The sequence below is a fragment of the Gadus chalcogrammus genome, chromosome 13, assembly GCF_026213295.1.
Source record: "Gadus chalcogrammus isolate NIFS_2021 chromosome 13, NIFS_Gcha_1.0, whole genome shotgun sequence".
Taxonomy (NCBI): domain Eukaryota; kingdom Metazoa; phylum Chordata; class Actinopteri; order Gadiformes; family Gadidae; genus Gadus; species Gadus chalcogrammus.
The window spans coordinates 8,287,811-8,313,404 of record NC_079424.1 but is presented as its reverse complement, the minus strand read 5'-3'; the positions used below and the strand labels follow the sequence as shown (position 1 = coordinate 8,313,404).

General features: G+C 44.9%; 5 protein-coding genes across 6 annotated transcripts in view; 3 read left to right on the top strand and 2 right to left on the bottom strand.

The window, feature by feature from the left end:
- Positions 1-465: 465 nt before the first annotated feature.
- dennd6aa (DENN/MADD domain containing 6Aa) lies at positions 466-8,877 on the top strand. Its single transcript, XM_056605854.1, has 19 exons — positions 466-906; positions 1,366-1,404; positions 1,508-1,550; positions 2,399-2,511; positions 2,711-2,791; positions 3,059-3,164; positions 3,251-3,330; positions 3,725-3,784; positions 4,195-4,250; positions 4,462-4,584; positions 4,729-4,824; positions 5,258-5,352; positions 5,447-5,512; positions 5,622-5,686; positions 5,769-5,858; positions 5,999-6,162; positions 6,327-6,429; positions 6,512-6,586; positions 6,842-8,877. Exons 1-19 carry the CDS (start codon positions 673-675, stop codon positions 6,971-6,973), a joined length of 1,821 nt encoding a protein of 606 aa, XP_056461829.1. The 5' UTR covers positions 466-672; the 3' UTR covers positions 6,974-8,877.
- A 600-nt stretch (positions 8,878-9,477) lies between these two features.
- On the bottom strand, positions 9,478-11,317 carry rps23 (ribosomal protein S23). Of its 2 annotated transcripts, XM_056605856.1 has the most exons (4): positions 11,213-11,317; positions 10,553-10,712; positions 10,129-10,249; positions 9,478-9,659 (listed from the first exon to the last, which is right to left on the bottom strand). In XM_056605856.1, the coding sequence occupies exons 1-4, from the start codon at positions 11,214-11,216 to the stop codon at positions 9,513-9,515; spliced, it is 432 nt and encodes a 143-aa protein (XP_056461831.1). In that variant the 5' UTR covers positions 11,217-11,317; the 3' UTR covers positions 9,478-9,512. The 2 variants fall into 2 exon arrangements, with proteins under 2 accessions (XP_056461831.1, XP_056461830.1); XM_056605855.1 differs by lacking the exon at positions 11,213-11,317 and having other exon boundaries at positions 10,553-10,746.
- A 590-nt stretch (positions 11,318-11,907) lies between these two features.
- Positions 11,908-18,519, top strand: atp6ap1la (ATPase H+ transporting accessory protein 1 like a). The gene is made up of 8 exons (XM_056606603.1): positions 11,908-12,110; positions 14,657-14,691; positions 15,448-15,521; positions 15,759-15,821; positions 16,289-16,443; positions 16,756-16,806; positions 16,999-17,242; positions 18,154-18,519. Exons 1-8 carry the CDS (start codon positions 12,028-12,030, stop codon positions 18,391-18,393), a joined length of 945 nt encoding a protein of 314 aa, XP_056462578.1. The 5' UTR covers positions 11,908-12,027; the 3' UTR covers positions 18,394-18,519.
- A 1,909-nt stretch (positions 18,520-20,428) lies between these two features.
- pde12 (phosphodiesterase 12) lies at positions 20,429-24,746 on the top strand. Its single transcript, XM_056605675.1, has 8 exons — positions 20,429-21,357; positions 21,570-21,991; positions 22,430-22,535; positions 22,692-22,836; positions 22,969-23,047; positions 23,161-23,283; positions 23,640-23,845; positions 24,114-24,746. The coding sequence occupies exons 1-8, from the start codon at positions 20,786-20,788 to the stop codon at positions 24,231-24,233; spliced, it is 1,773 nt and encodes a 590-aa protein (XP_056461650.1). The 5' UTR covers positions 20,429-20,785; the 3' UTR covers positions 24,234-24,746.
- The window catches only part of LOC130401750 (ADP-ribosylation factor 4-like), a 3,767-nt gene continuing 1,964 nt past the window's right edge, over positions 23,792-25,594 (bottom strand). The window contains exon 6 of the mRNA XM_056605692.1: positions 23,792-25,146. Within this exon, the coding sequence (XP_056461667.1) occupies positions 25,060-25,146 (87 nt within the window). The 3' untranslated portion in view covers positions 23,792-25,059. The remainder of the gene's footprint in view (positions 25,147-25,594) is intronic.

Below are 25,594 nucleotides of genomic sequence, written 5' to 3'. Positions count from 1 at the left end.
GTGGGTTGGGTCACACCAGCTGTCATATTTCAGGACTGGGGAGCTATAGGGGCTTATTCTGGACGCATCAGCCTTACATTTGGCCAGTGTGCTGTTATATGGTATAACAGTCTGGACACACAAACACACACACACGCTACCTAACGTTGTGATCCATAGAGGACCACTTAATTGACCACAGCGTGACCGGCTGCATCACACTACTAGAAAAACAACTGTTATGACCAATGAAACACTTCGAGTCAGGGACAATGTTCTGACTACTGAAATGACTGAACTAAGATATTTTAATGAATAACATGTTTTCCTCCTCCTGCCCATACGTTCAGTCGGACATGAACAAAGTGCACCTTATCTCATCATGTCTATGCCCAACGTATGACAGTCCGCTGCAACCATGGCTGCAACCAACCGCACACATTGACGCACACACGCAGCAACGCACACATGCACGCTTGTGTTGTACCACAGGCTTCGCGGTCAGCGTCAGACCTACGTCATCACGTTACTACTCGGCTACGCGCTTGGCTAAAATGCTAAGCTAAGCGGTTCTTTCGCTTCTTCCCTCTGTTGTTCTTTATAAAAACAAGGACAAGAAAACGCTGGACAAACATCTTAATGAAATAAAGAGGGTTCTTCTTGGTGGTTTTTTACTTCACGGGCTTGGTCGCCATGGCTTTGCAGCCGGGTCCCGAGGAGTTAGGGGAACAAGTGGTGGAAGAACCGGAGGATATGGAAGATCAGGACGCTAGCAGTATCTCCCCAGCCGAGGAGATAACGCTGCCAGTCGGCCAGGGGGGCGAAGATGAGTCGGAGCCGCTGCTACTGCCTTGGGACCGCTTCTCAGCCTGGCTGCATTGCATATGTGTGGTGGGCTTCGACCTGGAGCTGGGCCAGGCGGTGGAGGTAAGACCCCAACAGTCAAAAGATTATCGTGATGCTAAATAGCCAAGTCGACGACTTCCCCCGACTGAACCTGTTCGAAAGTGTTTTGTTGAGTTGGGTCTTAAATAACAAGTTTCAAGTAAATCAAACCGTACCTTCAGCAAAAACATGAGGTGAGAAGTTTACGCCGTGCTACATTAGGGATACGCAATACTAATGCTCATGCCATGTCACTAATGTAGGATACTACACTGTTATTCTATACTGTAATATAAAGTACTGTACTGTACTATGCTAAAACATATTATACCTACTGGAGGCTCAACGACAAAGTGAATTAGGTAAGGCAGCCAGTAATATGAGAAGACCCTGCAAAAAAGGAATTCATTGTTGATTTGAATGTGTGACTATTTTCCGCTAACGTTTACATTTCTTTCCTTCTGTGTTCTGTCTTTGTTGATCTGCGGCTCTGTCTTGCAGGTTATATACCCTCATCACTCGAAGCTGTCTGAGAAGGAGGTAAGTTCTCATGTTGCTATTTGTGTTGGGGTGTGTAGTGCGTCATGATCTAGTGTGTTGTTGTTGTGTGTTGTTAATGGAAGCTCTGTTTTTTTTCTTCCAGAAAACAAGTATCTGCTATTTGTCGTTCCCTGACTCCAACTCCGGTGAGCTCCTGTTTCTATGGTTACCCACGTTACTATGAATACAACCAACAGCAATTCTAAGGTAGTGGTACTAATACCACTAACGGTACAATTATGCAGGTAGTACAGGGTAAATGGACTATACTTATATAGTGTGCTTTTCAGCCCAGGGGCCTCTCAAAGTGCTGTACAATGCTTGCCTCACTTTCTCCCATTCATACACCGCAAGGCAAAAGCCAACTCGTCGGGATAGGGTAAGGTCTCTTTCTCAGAAACATTCTTCAGCGATCTTCTGATATTAGTACCCCGACTAATACCAGTAACAGTACTCATATCCAGAGAGTGGACTACTACCTGGGTATTGGTACTGTTAGTGGTATTAGTTAGAGGCTACTTGCGGGAGTTCACAATGTTGCAGACTTCTGCCTGCGAAAGCAGCAGTCCAATGTCCAATAAATTGGCCCTTAATCTCTATTGTGGTCAAAGGTTAGCTCTTTATTCCATTTGGTCTCCTTAGAAAGTTACCCCTCTCATCTGCTTATTTGGCCGAATAAAAATGTGCTTATTATAGACCGGAAAAGCAATAGTGAAACGTACTGAAGCCAAGTGTAAAGTGAAAATGTATCAATTCGATCATGGCCTTCTGGGCCAGTTCCCGGTTTGGGACGTGATTGTGTTTTAACAAGGCTGACTGTGTGTGTGTGTGTCTTATGATTAGGCTGTCTTTGTGGTGCGTGTACTTTTTAAACAGGCTGTCTATACAGTGTGTATGTCTATGTATGTGCGTACGTGTGTGTCTGTGTTTGTGTGTATTTACACGGGAGCCTGTTGGAATGCTGCTCTCTGACCCATGTGATCTGTGTTTCCAGGTTGCCTTGGCGACACCCAGTTCTGCTTTCGTTTCCGCCAGGGCTCCAACAGGAAGTCCTCACTGGGCTGCTTCCTTGAGACCGCTGATAGAGATGCACCTGTCAGTCTGAAGGTCAGGGGACACACACACACAAACAAACAAACACACAAAAACGTATACATAAACACACGCACGGCTAGAGATAATTGCATGTGCAGCAGACATCTAACGTGTGTGTGTGTGTGTGTGTGTGTGTGTGTGTGTGTGTGTGTGTGTGTGTGTGTGTGTGTGTGTGTGTGTGTGTGTGTGTGTGTGTGTGTGTGTGTTCCAGAGGGACCAGGGTCATTACTATGGTTACGTGTACTTCCGTCAAGTACGGGACAAGTCTCTGAAGAGAGGATACTTCCAGAAGGTTGGTGGGTTATGTGTATATTATATCGATATCGATATATCATCTTTGCTTACAGGCAAGAATGTGTTTTGTAAAGCCAGTGTGTGGTATACATAACCATAATAAGCAACAACAGATTAAGATTTGTTTGTTTATTTAAACTATTTGTGTTGGTGGAGCCCACACATATAGTACTTTGGCAACTGGACTGGGACCAGACTGCAGCCAAGCTACACACAAACACTTTTGTTGTAAATACCGGTGTTTAATCGAGGGTATGTCTCTCAGTCTCTAGTGCTTATCAGCCGCCTCCCCTACGTCACCTTCTTCCACTCCCTGCTCAAGATCCTGGCTCCGGAGTACTTTGACAAGCTGGAGCCCTGCCTAGAAGCTGGTCCGTAATATATGTGTGTCCATGTGTTTTAAAGTACCAACGGGGGGCCTTCAATGTCCTAATGTTGTTCTAATTTTGATTGACAGCTTGTAATGACATAGACCGCTGGCCAACGCCCCATCCTGGTCGAGTTCTGAGTCTGCCGATCATGGGCGTGGTAATAAAGGTAGGTCCACTTGAGGAGAATGTGGTCATTAAGGCGGGCTCACCTGGGGAGGGCATGCAAATAAGTTTCTGTAAAAAGGTTAGAGCTAGAAAGATTCTGAAGAATAAAACACGAGTTTTAAAGGTCCCGTGACATGCCACCAGGTGTGAGTGTGATAAGCCGTTACATTCTGTTTTGAAGTGGGCGTGTCACTCGCCCACTTGGGATGTCATAAGAGCCAGATTTGTAACGGCTAGTCACACTCACACCTGGTGGCATGTCATGGGACCTTTACATTTTTTTAATTTTTAATTGTATTTATTTCAAAAACAACGTTTACAGGTTTACAACATAATTGTGTATAATGATTTTTTGTTGTTTGTTGTTATCTTCTGTATCTGCCCTCCTGTGGTAGGTTCGCATCCCGACTTGCTACGACAAACCGGGTACTTCACAGCTGGTCCAGTCAACACAGGTGACAAACTATTGATTAGAAAATATACAGACGCATGATTACACATTCCATACAATAAAACCCACGCACACATTACAATCACTTAGCATTCTCAATATAAATTACACTACATACATTTACATCTAGCCACTGCTATGTCACAGTCCTTTGACATAGGGGTAACCCACACTGGTAATAAGAGAGAATGTATATCTCTATAATAATAAAGTACTGATTCAGTTTGGGTGTGTTGTAGATTGATAATAATGTGTGTGTGTGTGTGTGTGTGGTAGATTAATATTGATGTACTGATAAAGTGTTAATAATAATAATGTGTGTGTGTGTGCAGATAAATAATGTGGTAGATTATTAATAATGTGTTGTGTGTTTGTGTGTTGTACATTAACACAATTGTGTTTGGTGTGTTGTAGACTGACAGCCAAGTGTCTATCGTCCTACCCACCATCCACGAGGTGGACCTCTTCAGGTGAGTTGTCCTCTTCCTCTGCTGGCTAAGTACCACCACCAGCCTACAGGCTCTCAAATACCACCAACACCACTGCTGCCCCCGCTGACTCACTTAGGACCGGCATCAGACCTGTACTGTAGTCCCCAAAATCAACTATGGAAGTCATGAGCAGTCTTATCCCTGAGGTCTATTTCTATAGCTTTCTCTCTTTCTTTCCCTCCGCCTACAGGTGTTTCCATCCAGTGTTTTTCCACATCCAGATGTTGTGGGAGCTGGTGCTGCTAGGGGAACCCCTGGTTGTCATGGCACCGTCGCCGGCCGAGTCGTCTGATACTGTGCTGGCATTGATCAGGTTGGCGTTAGAGTCCTGGCGAAAATGTTGTCTCATGTCCGTCCCTGATTCTCTCTCGCTCTCGCTCTCTCGCTCAGGTTTCAGCTCTTTTTTTTCAGTCTCTTTTTCTAAATGCTAAGCACTAAAATCTATCTCTGTCTCCAGTTGTCTCTCTCCCCTGCGGTACTGCAGTGATTTCCGTCCCTACTTCACCATCCACGACAGCGAGTTTAAAGAGTACACCACCAGGACCCAGGCCCCGTAAGTACCCCTGCTAGCCCTACCCCCCTGCCCCGTAGGTACCCCGACCCTTACCCCCCAGTACCCCTACCCCCCAGTGACTACCCCCCCATTACCCGTACGCCCCATTACCCGTATGCCCCAGTACCCGTACACCCCAGTACCCCTACCCTCCAGTACCCCTACCCTCCAGTACCCTACCCCACAAAAAATACAAAGCTGTACAATAAAAGTGTCTCTGTCTTGTTGTCTCTCTCTTTCTGTCCCTTGCTCTCTGGCTTTTGCTTGGTCTCTCGCTCTCTCTCTCTCTTTCTCTCTCTCTGACTATCTCTTTGGCTCTCTCTCTTTGGCTCTCTCCCTCTGGCTCTCTCCCTCTGGCTCTCTCCCTCTGGCGCTCTCTCTCTGGCTCTCTCTCTCTGGCTCTCCCTCTCTGGCTCTCTCTCTCTGCCGCCAGCCCCTCTGTCATCCTAGGAGTGACCAATCCCTTCTTTGCCAAGACGCTGCAGCACTGGCCTCACATCGTACGCATAGGAGACATGAAGCAAGAAGGTAACACATGTAAATACATATTATGTAAACGGATACCCATACATGCTTGCCTCCTTACTCACGCATGCATGTTCTCTCTCACTCTGTGTCCCAGGAGAGATGGCCAAGCAGATGAAAGTCAGGAAACTAAAGAACCTGAAAACTCTGGACTGCAAAACAGGTCTCTCTCTCTCTCTCTCTCTCTCTCTCTCTCTCTCGCTCTCTCTCTATCTCCTCTTTCTTCCTCCCCCCCACACGTGTTCAACTGTTTGTGTGTGTGTTCATTGTAGGGGTGTACAGTGCATTCAAGCCCTTCCTCAATAAAGACGAAGACATCCTCAAACAACTTCAGAAGGTGAGGAGTTATGATATGTCGGGTGTGTGTGTGTTGTGCGTATGTGGTGATCTGTGTGTGTTGATCTGTCTTTGTGTTTTAGGGTGTCCAGCAAAAAAGGCCGTCAGCAGCTCAGAATGCAATTCTCCGTCGCTACTTCCTGGAACTGACGCAAAGCTTCATCATTCCTCTGGTAATAACCATTTTTGTGTGTATGCTAGTCATAACCAGTCCTATGCTAGACACACACACACATCTATCATCTAACATACAGGAGTATTATGTCCTCATGTAAATGTGTCTAAATGTTAATGCGTGTGCTATTTATTCTAGGAGCGCTACGTAGCTAGTCTCATGCCCCTCCAGAAGTCCATCACTCCATGGAAAAGCCCTCCTCAGCTCCGCCCCTTCCTGCAGGACGAGTTCATGAAGACCCTGGAGAAGGCGGGGCCTCAGCTCACCTCCAGACTGAAGGGAGACTGGATTGGTCTGTACAGGTGAGGGAAACTCCTCCTACCAATCATCAAACCAACAAATGTAGTCAACCAAGTCAATGTCTACTACCCCTGTGTATCTAACTAACTAAACCATCTCCAGATGGGTTCTGATCAAACCTCCATTGCTGTTGCTACTTCACATGTGTGTGTTTGTGTGTTTGCAGACAGTTCCTCAGGTGTCCTAACTTTGATGGCTGGTTCCGGAACAGGAAGAGAGAGATGAGCCAGAAGCTGGACGCCCTACACCTAGAGGCCCTGTGTGAGGAGGTGAGGGGGAGTGTGCTGTGGGGGGGGGGGCTGTGGGATAAGGAGATTGGAAGGAGGTAAACGTGTGTGTGTGTTTGTGTAGGACCTACAGCTGAGGACTCTGGAGCATACAGAGGTGGAGAAAGTGGACCTGGTCCTCAAGCTCAAAGACAAACTGGTAAAACTGCCCTCTGACTCGCTGGCTCCATGGCTGATGTTATTTTTGTTATCTTATGTATAATGTATAGATGTTATGTATATGGATATTGTCCAGATTCAAGGTTTAGAATATCTAATATACAACATACATACTCTAGATGTTGTATATTAGATATTATAAACCTTGACTATCTACTATAGGAAACTAGAAAAGCATCGTTATGTCATTGACATTGATTTGATTAGGGGTTGATTAATCGATCATGTGTTTCAGACGCAGGCAGAGAAGAACCATCTCCCTGTGCGTCCAGGGACGGTGTCCAAACTTCAGGCCCACATCGAAGCCATCATCTTGGGCTTACCGGAGGACCTGCAGGGCATCCTCCACAGACCCTCCACTCCCTGACATCTCCAGCCTCCGAGGCGCCCCTCATGTAAAACGGACAACACTACATGGAGAAGCCATCTTCTCTGTAGAAGCTTTTAACCGTCGATACAAACAGTGGAGACCGTCTGAACTGCGACCTATTGAACTTTGACCCCTTGACTTTCATGTGAAGAAAGCAGGCTGTACTCCAGTCACATGGTTTTAAGTGAACCTGTGCGCTGGGCTTCAGCCGTTATCACACGCAGCACACAGTGTGCTTTGGATAACAAAGCGCTGGCACATGGAGTATCAGAATCTCCTTTTTTTTTTAATGAAAACTCTCTTGCAACAGGAGCCAATTAAAACCATTAGTTGGGGTCCAATGAACATGCTTTCCCTTATCCTCCCTTAAGCAATAATAGAGAATTTCTTCTTTACATTCAGATCTTGGTCCTCACTAATATTTGACATAAAATACATTCGAAAAGTATTCAATAATTTTATTTTTTACTTTATTTGATAAAGGTTTTGGTGCTAACAGTATTATTTTTTGGGAAAGATAGGAATCAGTTTGAAAAGGATCTGTGCCTTATTCAAGAAAACCGTACACAACCAGTATGACCGCAGGATACACACAACAATCTGTCTGTTACTCAACAAAAAAATTGTCTAGACCAGGGGTCTCCAACTCAATTTACCTGGGGGCCGCTGGAGGTAGAGTCTAGGTCAGGCTGTGCCACATCAAGTATTCCACAAAAAAAAGTAGCACAACTGACCCAATCTAAGTTAATGATCAGGCTATAATTAGATCATCTTGGCTATGTAATCGCTGACAACAGGGGACATTTCATAGTGGTGGAAACCGGGACATTTAAGCTTCCTTTGGCTTTTGTCGGGACCCAGGGCACGCAACTCAAAATTGGGACTGTCCCGGCAAGACTGGGACATCTGGTCACCCTATCACAAGTGATAAAAAAGCGTGGCAAGCGACTCAGCAAAAATGTGCGTTTGACAACGCGCGGGCCACACTAACACTAAACTTTTCTTATGTAGGGGGCCACAAAATATCACCCCGCGGGCCTCGAGTTTGAGACCCCTGGTCTAGACCAATACTCCCATATTAATAACATGCTTTTAAATTAACCACCCACATACCACCCACATAAATGTATTAGGAATATTAACAGTAAGGGTGTATACATATTTAAGAATCATGTAATATATGAAAGCCCAACTTACCTTCACGTAAAACCACTAAGGAAAAGCAGGTAAACTTAACATTTGGTTCTTTGGCAGCCATCAAATCTTTAAATGTGTAAATATAGTTCACATGTTTTTATGGTGGGTACATTGTGCAGAATTGGTGTAAATAAATGTCTACAATAATATGTACTAAACTATTTTGCTACTTTGGAAGTTTTTACTATTGCAATCATGGATGAACTTATTTTTAGTTTATCTATGCAGGCTATTAGCTTGCTGTCATTACCAGCTGTGCTAATATAAACATGTGCACCACAATACCCATTGATCAATACTAATGTTTGAATTTGTGTGTTGCAGTTATTGATATGGTGTGTTAATACTCGGTTTCATATCCAGTTATGACAGAAGTAACCAGTGTACCATTGATTCAGGAATTCTACCAGAATATTTTCCAATGGCATCATGTGATTTCAAATGTTCAGTCACTGTGTTCCTTGCAAAGCACAACTCGTTCGCATTAAAGCAGTCCAATCGAACGTTTACGAAGTCTGGATATTCTTTAACTTGTTTAATTTATTTGTTTCTATATTGGTTGACTGGCAGTTGCCCTATAGGCAAGTCAGACATGGTTCCCTCTTAAGCTGACAATTTGCCATACCCTGTGCTCAGGTTTGTAAATGGTTGCTACTCAACCGTTAGTAGCAACCACTCTAATCTCCAATAATTAGCATAAGAAAAACCCAATTCCAGCAAGTTATGCATGTAGTTTACTTGTAGGCCAGCCTTGATATATTTTGGCAATTTTTTAATTAGCTTGAGGTTTCGATTGACAATTAGAGCTCTTGCACCAAGCACTGCCATGCCGATAAGCACTCAAGACTGTTCCATTACATCTCTAAGCATTTCGGCTCGTCGGTGACCGATCATATACATGTAATTGAGGCGTTTTGCAGAATTACTTCAAACATTTCAATTACATGTTCCAGCTTTCAAGGCTATCTTACATGACTGGAATCTGTTTACTCGAGGAAGCTTGGATATCCCGTCAGACATCTACAAAATGTTGGAATAGAGCTGGCCACCCAAAATGTTGATTAGGTCCAATATTTCCTGTCGGGCATTAACTCAACCACTTTTGTTTATGGCAAATCTTGAACCTTGTATTCAGTTAACAATACAACAGGGTTGAGCAGTACCAGTGCATTTAATTGGTTGTCCATGCCATCCTATCTCAGTCATCCCTGACAGGGTTGTCAGTGTACCAGTGCATTTAGTTTTAAGTTAATCAACTCTATTACAGCAGCGGATTCACCCAGGAACAAGAGACGGACAAAGACTGGACTGAAAAAGCATTTATTGAGCAGTGAGCAGTCTAAGACCTAGGCCTCTCCTTCTTGCCCTTGTACAGAGCCAGCAAGGAGACGTTGGCCACCTTCACCACCTTGAAGCGGACACCGGGGATGTCTCCCACGGCGTGGCCCTTACGACCGAACCCGGCCACCAGGACCTCGTCGTTCTCCTGCAGGGGAGGGTGTCACAAGTTCAACACGTGTACAAAGACCAACACCCGGGAGAACTGGTTGATCAGAACCTGCCACGTGGAAAGTAAACTAAACCCAAATTCTAGTAGACACGAGTCTACCATCTTTATGCAATAAAGAAAAGGCACATTCTCTCCTTACAAGTATCAACCTTTCCATCTTAGTTCCCCAAATACTTATTCTCACTGTCCAGCAAGGCATCTAGTCTCAAGTCTAGAATGTACAACTATTTATCAGATGCGAGATTCGATGGTATTTTCGAAAAGTAGGTTTTCAATTGTACAATTTCTGCAAAAGATAATGCATTACACATCAACTTCAGAAATTACCTAAATCTGCATCTAGGAGGATCAAATAGTTTAAATGCAAATCATTTAGAAAAGTTTGGACATAACTGCAATTTCACAAGCTTGAGTGCAGCGGGTTTATTAATGAGACCATATTCACCTCAATGAAGTTCAGACAACCGTCATTAGGGACGAAGGCGGTGATCTTCTTGCCGTTCTTGATGAGCTGCACCCTCACACACTTCCTGATGGCAGAGTTAGGCTGCTTGGCCTCAACACCACTGGGAAGAGAAACAAAACATCATTAGTCAACATAACAATGAGGGGTTGCCGCTAACTCACATTACTGTCCTATTCTTTCTTAAACTTTAATGCCTGTGGCTTCTCAATGCCTTGTTTTGAGTTGATCATAATTGACAGGTTGTTGCCGGGGGCATTTTAAGCATCCAATATTTTCAGAACACTGAGCACTGACAAGGACAACATAAGAGGGATGCTTGTTCGTTAAGGGATGTTGTAAGCGAATCTCAAAGTTATAATTTTGAGTGTTTCAGTTCATAAACAAGACCGGAAAGTACACCTACACTTTCTCCAGGACGATGCCCTTAGCGTGGGAAGCTCCTCCGAAGGGGTTGGCCTTGAGCGCAGTGCCCAGGTGAGCCTTTTTGTACTGCTTGTCGTGCCACTTCTGCTCCCTACGGTGGTTCCGCAGCTTCCTGGCTGTACGCAGACCGCGACACTTTCCTGGAACACAAACAGTCATTTAAATATTCAGGGGCCATTGGACATGGTGAAATTAATGAAGGTGACGTTTTAAACTATAAAACATGCAAGTTAGCATTGCTCAGTATGGACAACTGAACTAGTAGCCCTACCGATGAGTCTAAGCTAACAGACAACGGCAATTAACACCACACTAACTTTCAATTTGGTGTACAGAGACATAAAATGCGTGTTTACTGCATCGAATTGTCTAAATTATAGGAACATCCATAAAGAACGTTGTTTTTAATGAAGGCCAAGTGTTAGCGTTATGCTAACATGATCGTGCTATCGGCATTTTATGGCCGCCCCACGTTGCTGGAACCATCCACAATAAAAACGTTTATTAAGCCATTTAGATAATACTTCCTCGGTTGGATCAAGTCGAAACACGTTTAACAGACAATTGCATATTATGTCGAGGGTTATATTAGGAATATTAAAGTGTTTTGGATGAATTATTAGAGGAATACGTTTCATACCCATGTTTGCAGATCAGAGACGGGACTGGAAAGGAAGGACCCAAGATGCACCGCGGCTAAGAATATTTCCAGGACCCAGAGGCAGGTAGCCTGTTAGCGCCTGGTTAAAATACTAGAGTGGTTTGATGAAATATCGGAATTAAACGCTTTTTATGTTATTCCGTGATTTGACAATAGATAGACAATTTGAGGTTTATATAATACATGTTTTATTTTATAGTATTGAAATGTAGAGAATATTATATATAATAAATACATATAAATATATGTAACATTTATTTAACATTCTTTAATCCTTGTTACATAACGATCTGTTAATCAAGGTTGGCCATCAATACAGTTCATATATAATATTTGATTACGTTTGCGTTAGTCCAGTATATTATTACATTATTATTATTATTTATTTTTTTAAAACGATTGAATATGATTAAATAAATCGTAATTTATACACCCTTTAATCAATAAAGAAATGGTCAAACAAGCAATTACTTGTGTTATCAATATATTTGATGCACAATGCGTGCGTACTGGTGTTCGCGCGTGTGAAGAGTGCGCGTAAATCAACGGGCGTGGCAAAAGTAAGGTTGCCGCCCACTGTCTCTGTTATCGCGTTCTGATTGGCTTCGTGCAACATCAATCATATGAGTTTGGAGGCACGAGCTGTCATCAAATCAGATTAAGATGTAGAGAGAGCCTCAACTGGCAGACTGAGCAAGATAGAGAGAAAGAGGGGAGGAGAGACAGTGTCAAAGAGAGAGCGAGAGAGAAGGAATTCGCAGTGTGTTTCGGTATTGTAACTACAGCACGTCGGGATGTTAGCTCGCGCTTGGCTGTGGGCTCTTCTGTCCCTGTATTCCCAGCTAGCTACCTGCCACGAGCCCGCCGAGGGAGACAGGTGAGGGAGACAAAGAGCATGAGAGGATGAAGGAATGAGAGGGGGAGAGAGAGAGCGAGATAGAGAGACAATGAAAGAGAGAGAGAATGATAGAGATATATAGAGAGAGAATGAAAGAGAGAGAGATTGTGAGAGAGAGAGAGAGAGAGAGAGAGAGAGAGAGAGAGAGAGAGAGAGAGAGAGAGAGAGAGAGAGAGAGAGAGAGAGAGAGATGGCGCGCGGAAAAGGGTCGACTGCGAACAGAGACCAAGGACGGATTATAGAACAGGATGAGATAAAAGTGTGTGTGTGTGTGTGTGTGTGTGTGTGTGTGTGTGTGTGTGTGTGTGTGTGTGTGTGTGTGTGTGTGTGTGTGTGTGTGTGTGTGTGTGTGTCAGCGTGCGTGCCTGTGTGTGTGCGTGTGTGTGCGTGTGTGTGTGTGTGTGTGTGTGTGTGTGTGTGTGTGTGTGTGTGTGTGTGTGTGTATGATAGAACTGTGATAGTACTGATTGATTACTGTGGTACTGTAGTAGTACCACAGTACTACTGTTGTACCACATAATATATAACATTAACTATGTAAATATTGTCACACTGCTCTATGTTTTCCTGGAGATCCTTTGTCCGTGCAGCATGTTATTTTCTGAATATCTAGATTGATCTGATCAAATATTCAAAGGGTCTGCTGACTTAGTCTAAAGGTATTTGGTTATTAACTCTATAGGTAGTGAGTCTACAGTGATTCGGTTAGCATACTCTACAGGTTTATCTAGAGGTATTTGGTTAGTTTCTTTACAGGTTCATCTTAAGGTAAATGGTTAATATACTCTAGTTAGGGTAGTCTACAGGTATACGGTTAGTTTACCCTAGGTAAGTTAGGCTGCTCTACAGGAAGGTAAGTCTATTAGGTGAGTCTCCTCCTAACAGGGAGGTTAGTATCTCTATAGATAGGTTAGTCCTTACAGGTATACTGTAAGTTTACTCTAGGTATGGTACTCTACTCTCCTATACAGGTAGGTTAGTATACCCTACACAGATAGGTAAGTCTGCTTTCATATCTAGGTTAGTATACTCTACAGGTACACTACTGTAGACTCTACACTCGGATCTGGGTCAGGCGGGGAGTGAACGACATCTCGTGCTGTTTGAGGTGATCTCACAAGATCTTTTCAATGGGATCAAAGAGTTTAGGAGATCAACTCTTAAGGATTACCTCCATTGATCTGGCTTTATGGGATACACTTTATTGGATGAATCAGTCTAACTGTGGAAATCCCGTTAGTTAATCGTTATCACCAAGCTTAAACCTGGAGATCAGGTCGGCCTTCTACTGTCTTTTATTACGTTTTTGTTACATGATTCATTTCTATGATGCTCCCTGGAGGAGGAGCGATTGTTGGGGGGGGGGGGGGGGGATCAAGGTGTGGGAGGGGGAGGAGATGAGGATTCAGGTGACCCTGTTTGGTCATGTGATCTGAGATGTCTCATGACACGTGACAGATTACCTGCAGTCTCACAATATCACCGTAATCCTGTCATGGTGACGGCCGACCAGACACACGGGAACATCTCATCACGTTCGGTCTCCTCCTCCTCTCCACGGTTGGTTCAGTCAGTTTGACCCCATGGGCTTCTGGAGCTGCAGCGTGACTCTGATTGGTGCAGACATCAGAAGAAGGAACTAATTGGTGGCGTATTGGAGCCGAGGTCTAAGCAGTCGCTGACCCAGGCGGCTCGCGCTCGCCGCGCTCCAGCCCACATCTAGGGCAGATTAGGCTCCCAACACACTAAACCAACCATCCTGTCCCAACCAACTCTGCTCTCCTTCTGACAGCTCATCCATCATGTGTAGCAACACTCACACAACCGTCTCGTGCTGTGTACTAGTGTAACCGCTGTCAACCCAGCACTGCGTTGTTGGTTCTATTCCCTGTGTAGCTCAGTAGGTAGAGCAAGGCACTAACACTACGTGGTTAGGGGTTATATCCCCTGGGAAGTTCAGTAGGTAGAGCAAGGCACTAACAATGGTTACGGGGTTATATTCCTTGTGTAGATCAGAGCTTGCCTTTAGTCTCTAATGGGATATTTTAATTTAATATTAATTGTTTTGTTTGTGTCATGCACACAAAGTACCCAACTCTCATGGGTTTACAAGACTCCGAAAGTTAGATTGGTCTGAAATCTCATTACATTTAAATTCATAGTATAATTACAGGTTATTTTACAGCTTGGTTTAACGAAAAAAATATTCTGCCTTCCTCTCCAGCAAATCAGTAAATAAAAATAAATCAAAGAAATTTTACGGGACCGAAAAACTAAAACACTTGTATCTATTTTACGCAACAAACAAAGTCTGGCCTACTCTGTAGTGACTATTTCTGGATATTTGTAATTAAAAGCTTTTCTGTCTGTCTGTCTGTCTGTCTGTCTGGCTGCCTCTCGGCCTGTCCAAAGAACCATCTGTCTGACAGTATACTATACTAATGTGTTGTTTCACTGCTTAGGACATAATTTATTTTATTTTATTATTACATAATTCAAATCTTTCTTTGTTCTTCTCTCTGAAGGGCTCTTCCATCAATCCTGAATTCCGGGATAAATGGTAACCATCTATCATTCTATAATAACATATTGGATAACCAATGACATTCTGATCCATCTGGAGGGGGGAGACCACTCCATCTGTGGTGCTCCCTCTGAGTGAGCTTTTGACACTTCCACCACGTCACCGTAATCACAGGCTCTGTGGTTTGGTATTGTCAGGAAGCGCTCTGAATTCCTGTTCTCTTCTTTTACCAATGTGTTATTGGGTTTATTTATCGGGATTGGTTTGTAATGCACTCTTTCTGTTATGCAGTTTATGTATTTTATCCATCTATCTATCTTAGATCTATATATACACATTTTAATTTGTGATATATCATATCATTTATTATACTTTCTTTGCTTTAACAAGGTAAATGTACGTTTCCTATGCTGAGGAAGCTCTTTGAATGTTGAATATATTGTGCTCTATACTAGATGTGTTTGAAGGACACTGTTCTGTGTGAGATGAGAAGATGGACAGGTGAAGTGTCTCCAGTTTATTGATTAGAGATTAAATATAATCCTCCCTCTCTCTGTGTCACTCTTTGTCTCTTGCCCTCTCGTGCTGTGTGTGTGTGTGTGTGTGTGTGTGTGTGTGTCTCTCTGTCTGTCTCTCTGTCTGTCTCTCTCTCTGTTTCTCTCTCTCTCTCTCTCTCTCTCTCTCGCTCTCTCTCTCTCGCTCTCTCGCTCTCTCTCTCTCTCTCTCTCTCTCTCTCTCTCTCTCTCTCTCTCTCTCTCTCTCTCTCTCTCGCTCGCGCTCTGTCTCTCTCAGGTTCGGAACTTGTGGGGGTGAGAAGGGGGGAGGGGCATGTACCTGCTGGCCACACCCTAAGAAGTTTATTGCAGGTAAGCATCTCTCAGAATCGAATCAATAGCTCATCCATCAATCCATCAAATACCATCACCACTATCATAACACAACATCACAATGATGTTAACACGGATTTGATATAAAATGTTCATCATATTATATTATTTGTAATTTATTCTGAAATATTTGGATTCAGAATATTGGTATAGTCTGTACTGGTATGTATTCGTAGTATTAGTACTGCAGTATTACTGTTTTTGTCTGCACTGCAGACAGGGTCATCCCGGAGGTTACTGCAGACGCCCGGAGCTGCAGTTCCCTTTCCTCCCCTCAAGGTGGAGTAGTTCTGCACCCCTCACATCTCCACACTAGTTTATAAACACTAGATGAGTAGCATAGTTTAGATTGAACTCTGGTAAAAGGTTAGATATGGTTAATTGTAGGTAATAGGTTACATATGGTTCTCTAAGGTATTAGGTAAGAGATGGTTCAGTTTATATATTAGGTAAGAGATGGTTAAGTTTACATATTAGTTTAGAGATGGTTAAGTTTACTTATTAGGTTAGAGATGGTTTGTTAATGTACTAGTTTAGAGATGGTTAAGTTTACTTATTAGGTTAGAGATGGTTATTTACAATACTAGTTTAGAGATGGTTCGTTAATGTACTAGTTTAGAGATGGTTTAGTTTACGTATTAGGTTAGAGAAGGTTTGTTAAGGTGCTAGTTTGGAGATGGTTAAGTTTATGTATAAGGTTAGAGATGGCAAGCCCAATAGCACCTATGTGTTACCTGCTTCATCAGGTGATGGGGGATGGCAAGCCGTGTATTCTTTTCCGGGCTCGGAGGATCGCTCTGCGCTACCAGAACAACAGCTTGGTGGACCTGACCCAGCGCGCCTTCTCCCCTGACAGCCCCGTGGACACCAGGGGGTCCGTCTGCTACAAGGACAAGGCCCAGTCAGTCGAATCACACAGCTCAACATATAGAACCACAGCCAGGCAGTCGAATCACACAGCTCAACATATAGAACCACAGCCAGTCAGTCGATTCACACAGCTCAACATATAGGACTAGGCCCAGTCAGCCCTATCACACACCTACAAATATTGCATATTAATCCTTAATCTGATTACCGAGGCAGAACAATTTGATTAATTAAATCTCTCTCTTTCCCTCTCTCTCTCTCTCTCTCTCTCTCTCTCTCTCTCTCTCTCTCTCTCTCTCTCTCTCTCTCTCTCTCTCTCTCTCTCTCTCTCTCTCTCTCTCAGACTGGTCCTGAAGTTTGGAGATGTTGAAGATTTGAGAGCCCTGTCAATAAGGTTAAATATCTTTATATCTATATTTAGGAAAATAAATATTTACATTGACACGCAGTTAAAGAATTTCACAAAGGCAAAAACAAGTTAGTACTACTAAACACTACTACCTCATTTACCCCTGATGACCCTGAGGGGAATGGGGCCCATGGCTGCGACAGGCTTGAGTTAATCCCCCCCCCACCCCACCCCCAGGCTCCAGATGTCCAGTAAATTCTATGAGTCTGCGGGTCAGAGCTGGTTCTCCTTGGACCGTGTCTCCCTGCACTACAACTGGAGCGAGGAGGCGCGTTTCAACGTGACGGAAGTGTACGCTCCGGCCACCTCGTCCTACCACTGTCAGCACGTCAGCAACCTGCCCCGCTACAGCCCCCTGCTGGTGGCCAGCGGCAGCACCGACCCCGCGCGCCTCTGGAGCCTCACCTTCACAGACTTCCAGGTACCTCTCTCTCTCTCTCTCTCTCTCTCTACCCGTCTGTCTCGCTACCTGTCGTCAGTATTTGGTTATTTTATAACATCTGGTTCCCCTGGTATCTCCAGCTGTATTAACATCTGGTTCCCCTGGTATTTCCATCTATTCTAACATCTGGTCCCCCTGGTATCTCCAGCTGTATTAACATCTGGTCCCCCTGGTATCTCCAGCTGTATTAACATCTGGTCCCCCTGGTATCTCCAGCTGTATTAACATCTGGTCCCCCTGGTATCTCCAGCTGTATTAACATCTGGTCCCCCTGGTATCTCCAGCTGTATTAACATCTGGTCCCCCTGGTATCTCCAGCTGTATTAACATCTGGTCCCCCTGGTATCTCCAGCTGTATTAACATCTGGTTCCCCTGGTATCTCCAGCTGTATTAACATCTGGTCCCCCTGGTATCTCCATCTATTCTAACATCTGGTCCCCCTGGTATCTCCATCTATTCTAACATCTGGTCCCCCTGGTATCTCCATCTATTCTAACATCTGGTCCCCCTGGTATCTCCATCTATTCTAACATCTGGTCCCCCTGGTATCTCCATCTATTCTAACATCTGGTCCCCCTGGTATCTCCAGCTGTATTAACATCTGGTCCCCCTGGTATCTCCATCTATTCTAACATCTGGTCCCCCTGGTATCTCCATCTATTCTAACATCTGGTCCCCCTGGTATCTCCAGCTGTATTAACATCTGGTCCCCCTGGTATCTCCATCTATTCTAACATCTGGTCCCCCTGGTATCTCCATCTATTCTAACATCTGGTCCCCCTGGTATCTCCATCTGTTCTAACATCTGGTCCCCCTGGTATCTCCATCTATTCTAACATCTGGTCCCCCTGGTATCTCCATCTATTCTAACATCTGGTCCCCCCGGCAGCTCCAGGCCTTCAACGTGTTTTCGGGGAAGTTCTCGTCCCCGGCCGACTGCGCCACCTTCCTGACGCCGGCGGTGCTGATGGGTCTGATCTCCTCCCTCATCCTCCTCCTGGTGCTGGCCTACGCCCTCCACATGGTGGTGCACCTCCGGCACGTCGACGACTACGACCACAAGACCACCGTGTACTTCCCCCGCGCACCCGACTCCGACACCGTTTCAGCCGACAAGAGCAGCCCGTAGAGCCCGGGTCCCCTGGCTCTCCCGGCCCCTTCAGTAGTATCGCAAAGGAGCAGGTTGGCAGGGATTGAGGGTAATGGGACAAAGACCACTTAAAGGGGACATATCATACCACCAGGTGTGAGTGTGATTAGCCCTACAAGCCGTTTCGAAAATCTGCCCCATATGACATCACTAGTGGGCGTGTCCACCTGGATCTGTGCTGGATAGATGAGCAACGTTTACTTCAGTCCACTGGGTAGGCTTGTAGACTGATCCATCCAGCACAGATCTAGGTGGACATGCCCACTAGTGATGTCATATGGGGCAGATTTTCGAAACGGTTTGTAAGGCTAATCACACTCACACCTGGTGGTATAATATGTCCCCTTTAAGTGGTCAACACATGATGAACTTTCAGTGTCTGCGTTGCAAGTGTTGCAGATGTTTTCCTATGTACTGGAGCGTTAAAGCCCAATGCTAATGGGGCATTCCTGAAAGTTATGATTCAAAAGATCAAAGGATCACTCAAAGATCAAACTATTTAAACCGACCCGGTTTACGCTGACCTATCGAAGCGTGTCTCATCAGCTTTGTTTGACCAAATGAATCAAAACGCTTACTGCTTTCCTGATTTCTAAACCTAAATACATGTTATTGGAGTTAGAAGCACTGAATCCATGGCGGTTGGCTGCCTATATCCCTAATGCCTAACCTAGTGTCCACCACTCTGCTGGATGCTCATCATGTGTAGACTACTGAGTCCAACCCTTACTCCTCTGTGTGTTTTACATGCCATGCCTCGACCCCCCCACGGCAACAATATTGGTGCCTCAGCTGCCTTTAGGCCAGGTATAGTCGGCCATCGGCCAATAATGTGAGGATTCCAGTCTGCATCACGTTCAACATACAAGGACTACAACGTGATGTTACTACCTCTCAGGACTACAGAATGAGGGTAGGGTTGGTGTTTGGAACGGTTCGGGACTTCTTGAATCATTAAGAACTTGAACTTTCGAGCAGAAGAAGGAGAACACGTACCTATTCATACAGCAACGTGCCATCGCAGAACCTTACTCCTGATCAAAGCACAACCCACGGTTTAGTGAGGAAACTGAAACATACAGATAATATTATGTGGATCCCTGCTTACAGCAGGGTTTTATAGACGTCCCACTGCCTCCTGACATGACAAACCTCATATCGTATGTATTTATTCATGTATTTATAAATATGTATTTATCGTAGCTGTGAAGCCTTGTGAAGTGTCTGAAGATGCATTAATAAATGAGAGGAGAAGTGGAGGGGTGGTGGGGGGGGGAAGGGTTGTTTAACCGTGTCATCAGATGGACATCAAGCTAATCACAATGATGACAGTATCTCCTAATGTGAAACATAGTTACCCTTCTAAGGAATCAACTGTTCGTGATCATAACTGTCCTGAAATGATTAACTAAACCTAAGAAAGGATTGAGTTTAGACGTTCATGATTTGAACCACTACAGGTTTTGACTAATCTATGTTCTAATTCTGTGTTCTTTGGCTTGTACAGTATAAATTGTCTACCACGGAAAGTTCGTTATGTTGGAAACACAAAGCTTGTTTATTTACTGAGTCAGGTGTTACCTGACAATACAAAATAACAACAGTTCCACAACATCAACCTTTAAGTGTCTTTGCAATAGACTATAACCTTGAATCATTTGTAATAAACAGTGTTTTATAACAAACAATATAGTTTTTCATCTTTCCTTGATTTATTTTGAAGCGTGATTTATTCCAGTTTTTGTAATTTATTACAGATTTAGCATTTTTATAGTTATGTATATAATCATGCAAATGCAGAGTTTTTGTAACTGTTGCTTTATATACATAACGTTATTTTTTTACAAGAATACAAATATTATTATTGTACAATTACATTTTGTATTAAAACTATTTATATTTATTGTAACTATTTTGTAGTTATAGTTCAACTGCGGCTGTAATGTTGTCTCCTGACCACTGGGCGCCGCTGATTCGATTGCTCTTGCTGACACTGCCACCCGGAAGAAGAATCCTCATCACAACACAGGAATATTCCGCATGGGAGAGTGACATCGAAAACACTAGACAGCGAGAAAGATGGAATGAAATAAAACCAAATAGACCTTTAAATCGTTTGACATCACACGAATTAAATTGTTGTGAACACCATTGCCTATGTCGACACACGTTCTGTTGATTATAGGGGAAAATGGCTTCAAGTTGTCTTTGAAATGAGCGAGTTGAGTTTAACCTCAGACAGGTTGAGTTTCTCCGTGTCGGGTTTTATTGTTCTGACATCAATCAGGAATATACAGATAAAAAACGGCTGGACCCTGCTGTTAATATTACAGGTTTAGCTCTTTGTGTATTGTGTCCTGTTGTCCTCCTTATGTTAAAATATCTTCCGACGACCTCGAGATTGTTTTCACGCTGTGTGACATCTGTTACGAGGACTTTTCATTTGCAAAAACATCGGTTCCTAAGCAGGATGGAGGACAGTGTGGTGGTCAGGTGTGTCGCCGGAGAACCCAAACTCACCATCTCGTTCATCCTGGACGGTAGCCACAGACACATGCTGCGGGACCAAACTGAGGAGCTCGGGAAAGTCCTGCTCCGGATCGCTAACAACGCGGCCAGGGGCGGCGGTCAGGGAGGTCGAGCCAAGAAGTCCAAGAAGAGCAAAGCCCCCCAGGCTTCCGCCGAGCCGGTGGTTGTGAAGCTGCTGTACAACGGGGAGCCGGTGTCAGAGGATGCGGAGAACAGCGAGGCCTGGCAAGACGGCATGACCCTCCACATTGGAGAAATGAGATACGAGGTGCAGCGGAACGGACCGAACTTCACCCGTGCCCAGCTGCCAGGTTGTCTGCTGGCCGGCTTCCCCGTCTGCCCCCGGCTTGAGGTGGAGTTCGGCCGGCTGGAGGACTGTGAGTTGACCTGGTACAAACACGAAGCTACCATAAGGTACACAGAAGCAGCAAGGTTATCTATTCTAAACTATCACGCTAGCTATATTATACTGTAATATACTGTTTTCTAAACTATACTGTACTACACGACTTCACTATCTTTTATACTAAACTATACATTGTACGATTATCTGTACCATGTCATACTACTATACTATCAATAGGCCAATCAATCATCTTATCTTATCCACTATCTTCTGCTCCCAGCCCAGAGGGCGACGCCTCCACAAAGGAAGCAGAGTGGGTGCCGGCAGGAAATGGGCGTGTCTTCGTGCCGTCTAACCTGGACATCGGCTCAAGGCTAAAGGTCGTCGCCACCCCTCGGGACGGGGCGCGCAGTGGACCGCCCAAGGAGCTGGTCTCCGTGGCGACGGTGGAGGCGGGGCCCGGCTGGTGCACGTGTGACAACCGACACGCCTACACGGGCAGGGAGGCGGGGCCGGAGGGGCTGAGGGTGCTGTCCTACAACATCCTGGCCGACGTGTACGCCCAGACGGAGATGTCCCGGACGGTGCTGTACCCCTACTGCCCCCCCTACGCGCTCCAGATGGACTACCGCTTCAACCTCCTGCTGAAGGAGCTGGCGGGATACAGGGCTGACCTGCTCTGTCTGCAGGAGGTCGACACAGGTGATGGACCATAAGACTTGGACCATGACCTCTGACAAGGACCTGGTCAGTCCGTACACCACATCAGGTCCACTTCGCACTATGACCGCCAACCGGCGTGCTACTGCCTCGCTACTTAGGGACCCCAGCCGCTCAGAAAAAAACTGATTGTTTGCTGTCCTGGCTCCACAATGGTGGAACGAGCTCCTCACTGACGTTAGGACAGCTGAAACTAGTTTCCATATTTTGGCAGTTAAAGCCATTTTATTATTTATTTTATTATTAATCATTCATCATTCTATTTACTCAAATATTTACTCTTTATGGGTTGTATTATTATGTGTCATATGATCATTATTACATTATTTCATGGTTGAATGCACTTCTTGTTAGTCGGTTGGGTGAAAAGTCTCAGCTAAGTATATGTGATGTAATGTTACTGTGCTGTGTGTCCTCCAGGAGTGTTTTCCGACAGCCTGGCTCCGGCACTGGACGCGTACGGTCTGGAAGGAACCTTCCGGGTCAAAGAACGCCAACACGAGGGGCTGGCCACCTTCTACCGCAGGTTAGCCTCGCCCACAACCACTCCTCGCCCGCTGATTGGCTGTCTCAGCACGGCCTCCTTAGTGGATAGTGACGATCATCACGCTCCAACAGGGAGGCTGTCCAAGCGTGGCCTTATCATTGGATCGTGATTGGTCATGTGATGTGGGGTTTCCAGGTCACGGCTGCGTCTGCTGAGTCGTCACGACGTCATGATAAGCGAAGCGCTGGCCTCAGACCCCCTGCACAGCGACATGCTGGAGAGACTCTCCGCCAATCTTGTCCTCAAGGACAAGGTCCTCCACCTGTCCACCACCCTGCAGGTAACCATGGCGACGCTCGGCCCCTCCGGTAACCACAGGAACCCAATGATGGGCTGGTGATGTCATGTGACTCTAATTTTAAAGAAGACAGAAGTGAGGGTAATAACATTTCTCCCCCTCTCGCTCTTGTAGGTGTCTGTGTTTGAGAAGCTGAATGAGCCCTCCAATAAGCTCTGTGTAGGAAACACTCATTTGTACTGGCACCCTAAAGGTAAGCCACCCACCCACCTACTATCACCCTAGCGGCGAACCCCTGACACACTAAGGCTGGATTTGCATTTCCTGCAATGTTGTGGATCTGAATGTTTGGTTTTGTTCCTTCAGGGGGAAACGTCCGTCTGGTGCAGATGGGCGTGGCCCTGCAACACCTGAGTCATGTGATCCAACAGGAAGCACCTGGAGCCGCCTTCATCTTCTGTGGAGACTTCAACTCCACCCCCGACTCAGGTAACCCCCTCCCGAACACCTTGATAACCCCAAACCTAGGTTACCCGTACCAGCTCAGGCTACAGAAACCGTTGTTTACTGTTAACTGAAGAGCTGCCCAAAAGACAACATTCAAGGGCCTAAATAAGCATCTTTCATCTTCTCTCTCTCTCTCTCTCTCTGTCTCTGTCTCTCTCTCTGTCTCTCTCTCTCTCTCTCTCTCTCTTCATATTTAAGGGCTTATTGGTATGGAAATGTGCATTTAAATTGCCAAGCAAAAACAGTAATAAGAGCCATAAATAAGAAAATGTAGTTTTACAATATAAAAAAATATATAAATACTGAACACAATCCATTAATAAACCACCCCCTCCCAGGTGTCTGCCAGTTGATCCAGGGCGGTCTGGTGCCAGACTCCCACCCAGACTGGGTCTCCAGTGGTCCAGAGGAGGCCCTCCCCATGGAGCTGCGCTCGCCCCTCCCCCCTCTGCTCAGCGCCTGCGGAGACCCCGCCTACACCAACTACGTAGGGGGCTTCCATGGCGTCCTCGACTACGTCTTCCTGCAGCCTGACAGCCTTGAGGTACTGTGAAGCTACTTGCTGCTCTACAACCATCCTAGGCGTCGTGCCACGACTTTAAGCGGCTACATGCTAATGCAGCCAAAGATAAATACCTGGTCGATATTTTCGCAATGAGGACGGGTGCTGCATGCTGGGCTAAGTAAGAAACAACGCATCAGATAACGGCTACATGCAGAGCTAAGTCACAGGCTGCGTGCTAGGCAAAGTTAGCGGCAACATGATACCCTAAGTAAGCTACTACCCTGTAATACCAGCGTTTGTCCTGCAGGTGGATCAGGTGATTCCGATGCCCACCCACGAGGAGGTGACCAGTCACCAGGCCCTGCCCAGCGTGGCCCACCCCTCTGACCACATCGCTCTGGTCTGTGACCTGCGCTTCAGACCCTGAACCCCGACCCCTCTGGACTCAGCATGTGTGAACGGTGTTGTGGTTGAAGGACCGTGTTGAAACAGGAGAACCATTTATTTTATGAGACGATGATGTGATGAGTTGGAAAATAAACCATCAACAAGAGTCACTGGTTCCTGTGTTTTATCCAACTTCCTAACCCTAGTCGAATGTAACCCATATTAACCTAGACTTAATATAAATCATTGTAACCTAGACTAATATAACTTAATCTGACCAAGATAATATGAACCAATCCATTGCGATGGAAACTCTGCCATAATAATCAATGGAAGGGGCTTCCTTTCTTGTGCTGGGGTGTGTCCGATAGTACCATCTTAGCTAGGATTCATTATATATTGAATGTTGTTATATTTGTGAATGCACCCTATGGACCGCTTGCATGTAACAGAAACACTTCCTGCTTTGTTTTGATTAAACTTTATTGTTCCCGTCGTTCCCACTCAATATTTTATATAAATCTTACACTAAAGCTGATGCAGAATAGACTATTTACATTTATGATAAAATATTTGATGGTGTAGTTTGCATTCATAGGCAATTCAAAGTGCTTTACATAGGCAGCAATAAACAATAAAAATATATATACTCTTTCTTTTAAAGAAGAATGTAAAATAAAAGCATAACAAAACAACTTTTACAAACAAATCTGATCCAACTTAGTTTTGCCTGTCACAGACAGTGACTAGATCCTTCTCGGAAGGTTCTGGACTCATTGAGGCGGAACCAAGTGACTTTGTCATGATGGGTTGGGGTCTGTATAAGATGCAGAAGGTGCAGCAGGTGTTCCCAGATCCGGGGGGGCCTAGTGCTTCTGTACCTGTATAGAGAGCCAGTCGAGTCCCTCCATCAGGCCGGCACCACTGACCGCACAGCAGCCCTGGACAGACCACTAAACACACACAAAATGATTTTTATTAAAACAACTCCCCACTAGACCCAGGGATAGAAACGGTTTTATTCCTATAGTTATCAACAGTAAACACACGCACAGAAATGGGCTTTATGTTTGTAGTTTCTACGACTGGGATATGGATCACAGTAGCCTAGATAACTTGTAGCAGCCATTTCATATGCTAGCGAGTCTGTCATCTTAAATACAAGTAGAATGAATGAGGTCCTATGTAAAATCGCGTAGTCTACCTTAACATAGCTGATCATCAATAAAAAGTTTAAAAACATGCTTCTGATGTCAGTTCAGTGTGGAAAAATTGGAGGTAGGCAACACGCAACAAATTACATTTTAGCTGTGATGAAGTAATTATAGGTCCTTATTGGGCAACGGCTTGCGGAGTTCACACACGTTGGCCATAAATATATTTTATATCTATGCATATGTA

Bases quoted from the DNA above. Each gene is read 5' to 3' on its own strand.
- dennd6aa (XM_056605854.1), top strand. From the start codon at position 673: ATGGCTTTGCAGCCGGGTCCCGAGGAGTTAGGGGAACAAGTGGTGGAA. The intron at 1,405-1,507 runs GTAAGTTCTCAT...TTTTTCTTCCAG, and splicing joins CGAAGCTGTCTGAGAAGGAG to AAAACAAGTATCTGCTATTT. The intron at 4,585-4,728 runs GTTGGCGTTAGA...CTCTGTCTCCAG, and splicing joins ACTGTGCTGGCATTGATCAG to TTGTCTCTCTCCCCTGCGGT.
- pde12 (XM_056605675.1), top strand. From the start codon at position 20,786: ATGTTAAAATATCTTCCGACGACCTCGAGATTGTTTTCACGCTGTGTG. The intron at 23,284-23,639 runs GTAACCCCCTCC...ACCCCCTCCCAG, and splicing joins CAACTCCACCCCCGACTCAG to GTGTCTGCCAGTTGATCCAG. The intron at 23,846-24,113 runs GTACTGTGAAGC...TTTGTCCTGCAG, and splicing joins TGCAGCCTGACAGCCTTGAG to GTGGATCAGGTGATTCCGAT.
- rps23 (XM_056605855.1), bottom strand. From the start codon at position 10,731: ATGACTGTTTGTGTTCCAGGAAAGTGTCGCGGTCTGCGTACAGCCAGG. The intron at 10,250-10,552 runs GTAGGTGTACTT...TTCTCTTCCCAG, and splicing joins GGCATCGTCCTGGAGAAAGT to TGGTGTTGAGGCCAAGCAGC. The intron at 9,660-10,128 runs GTGAATATGGTC...CCTCCCCTGCAG, and splicing joins GTTGTCTGAACTTCATTGAG to GAGAACGACGAGGTCCTGGT.
- atp6ap1la (XM_056606603.1), top strand. From the start codon at position 12,028: ATGTTAGCTCGCGCTTGGCTGTGGGCTCTTCTGTCCCTGTATTCCCAG. The intron at 15,522-15,758 runs GTAAGCATCTCT...TCTGCACTGCAG, and splicing joins CCCTAAGAAGTTTATTGCAG to ACAGGGTCATCCCGGAGGTT. The intron at 16,444-16,755 runs GTCAGTCGAATC...TCTCTCTCTCAG, and splicing joins TGCTACAAGGACAAGGCCCA to ACTGGTCCTGAAGTTTGGAG.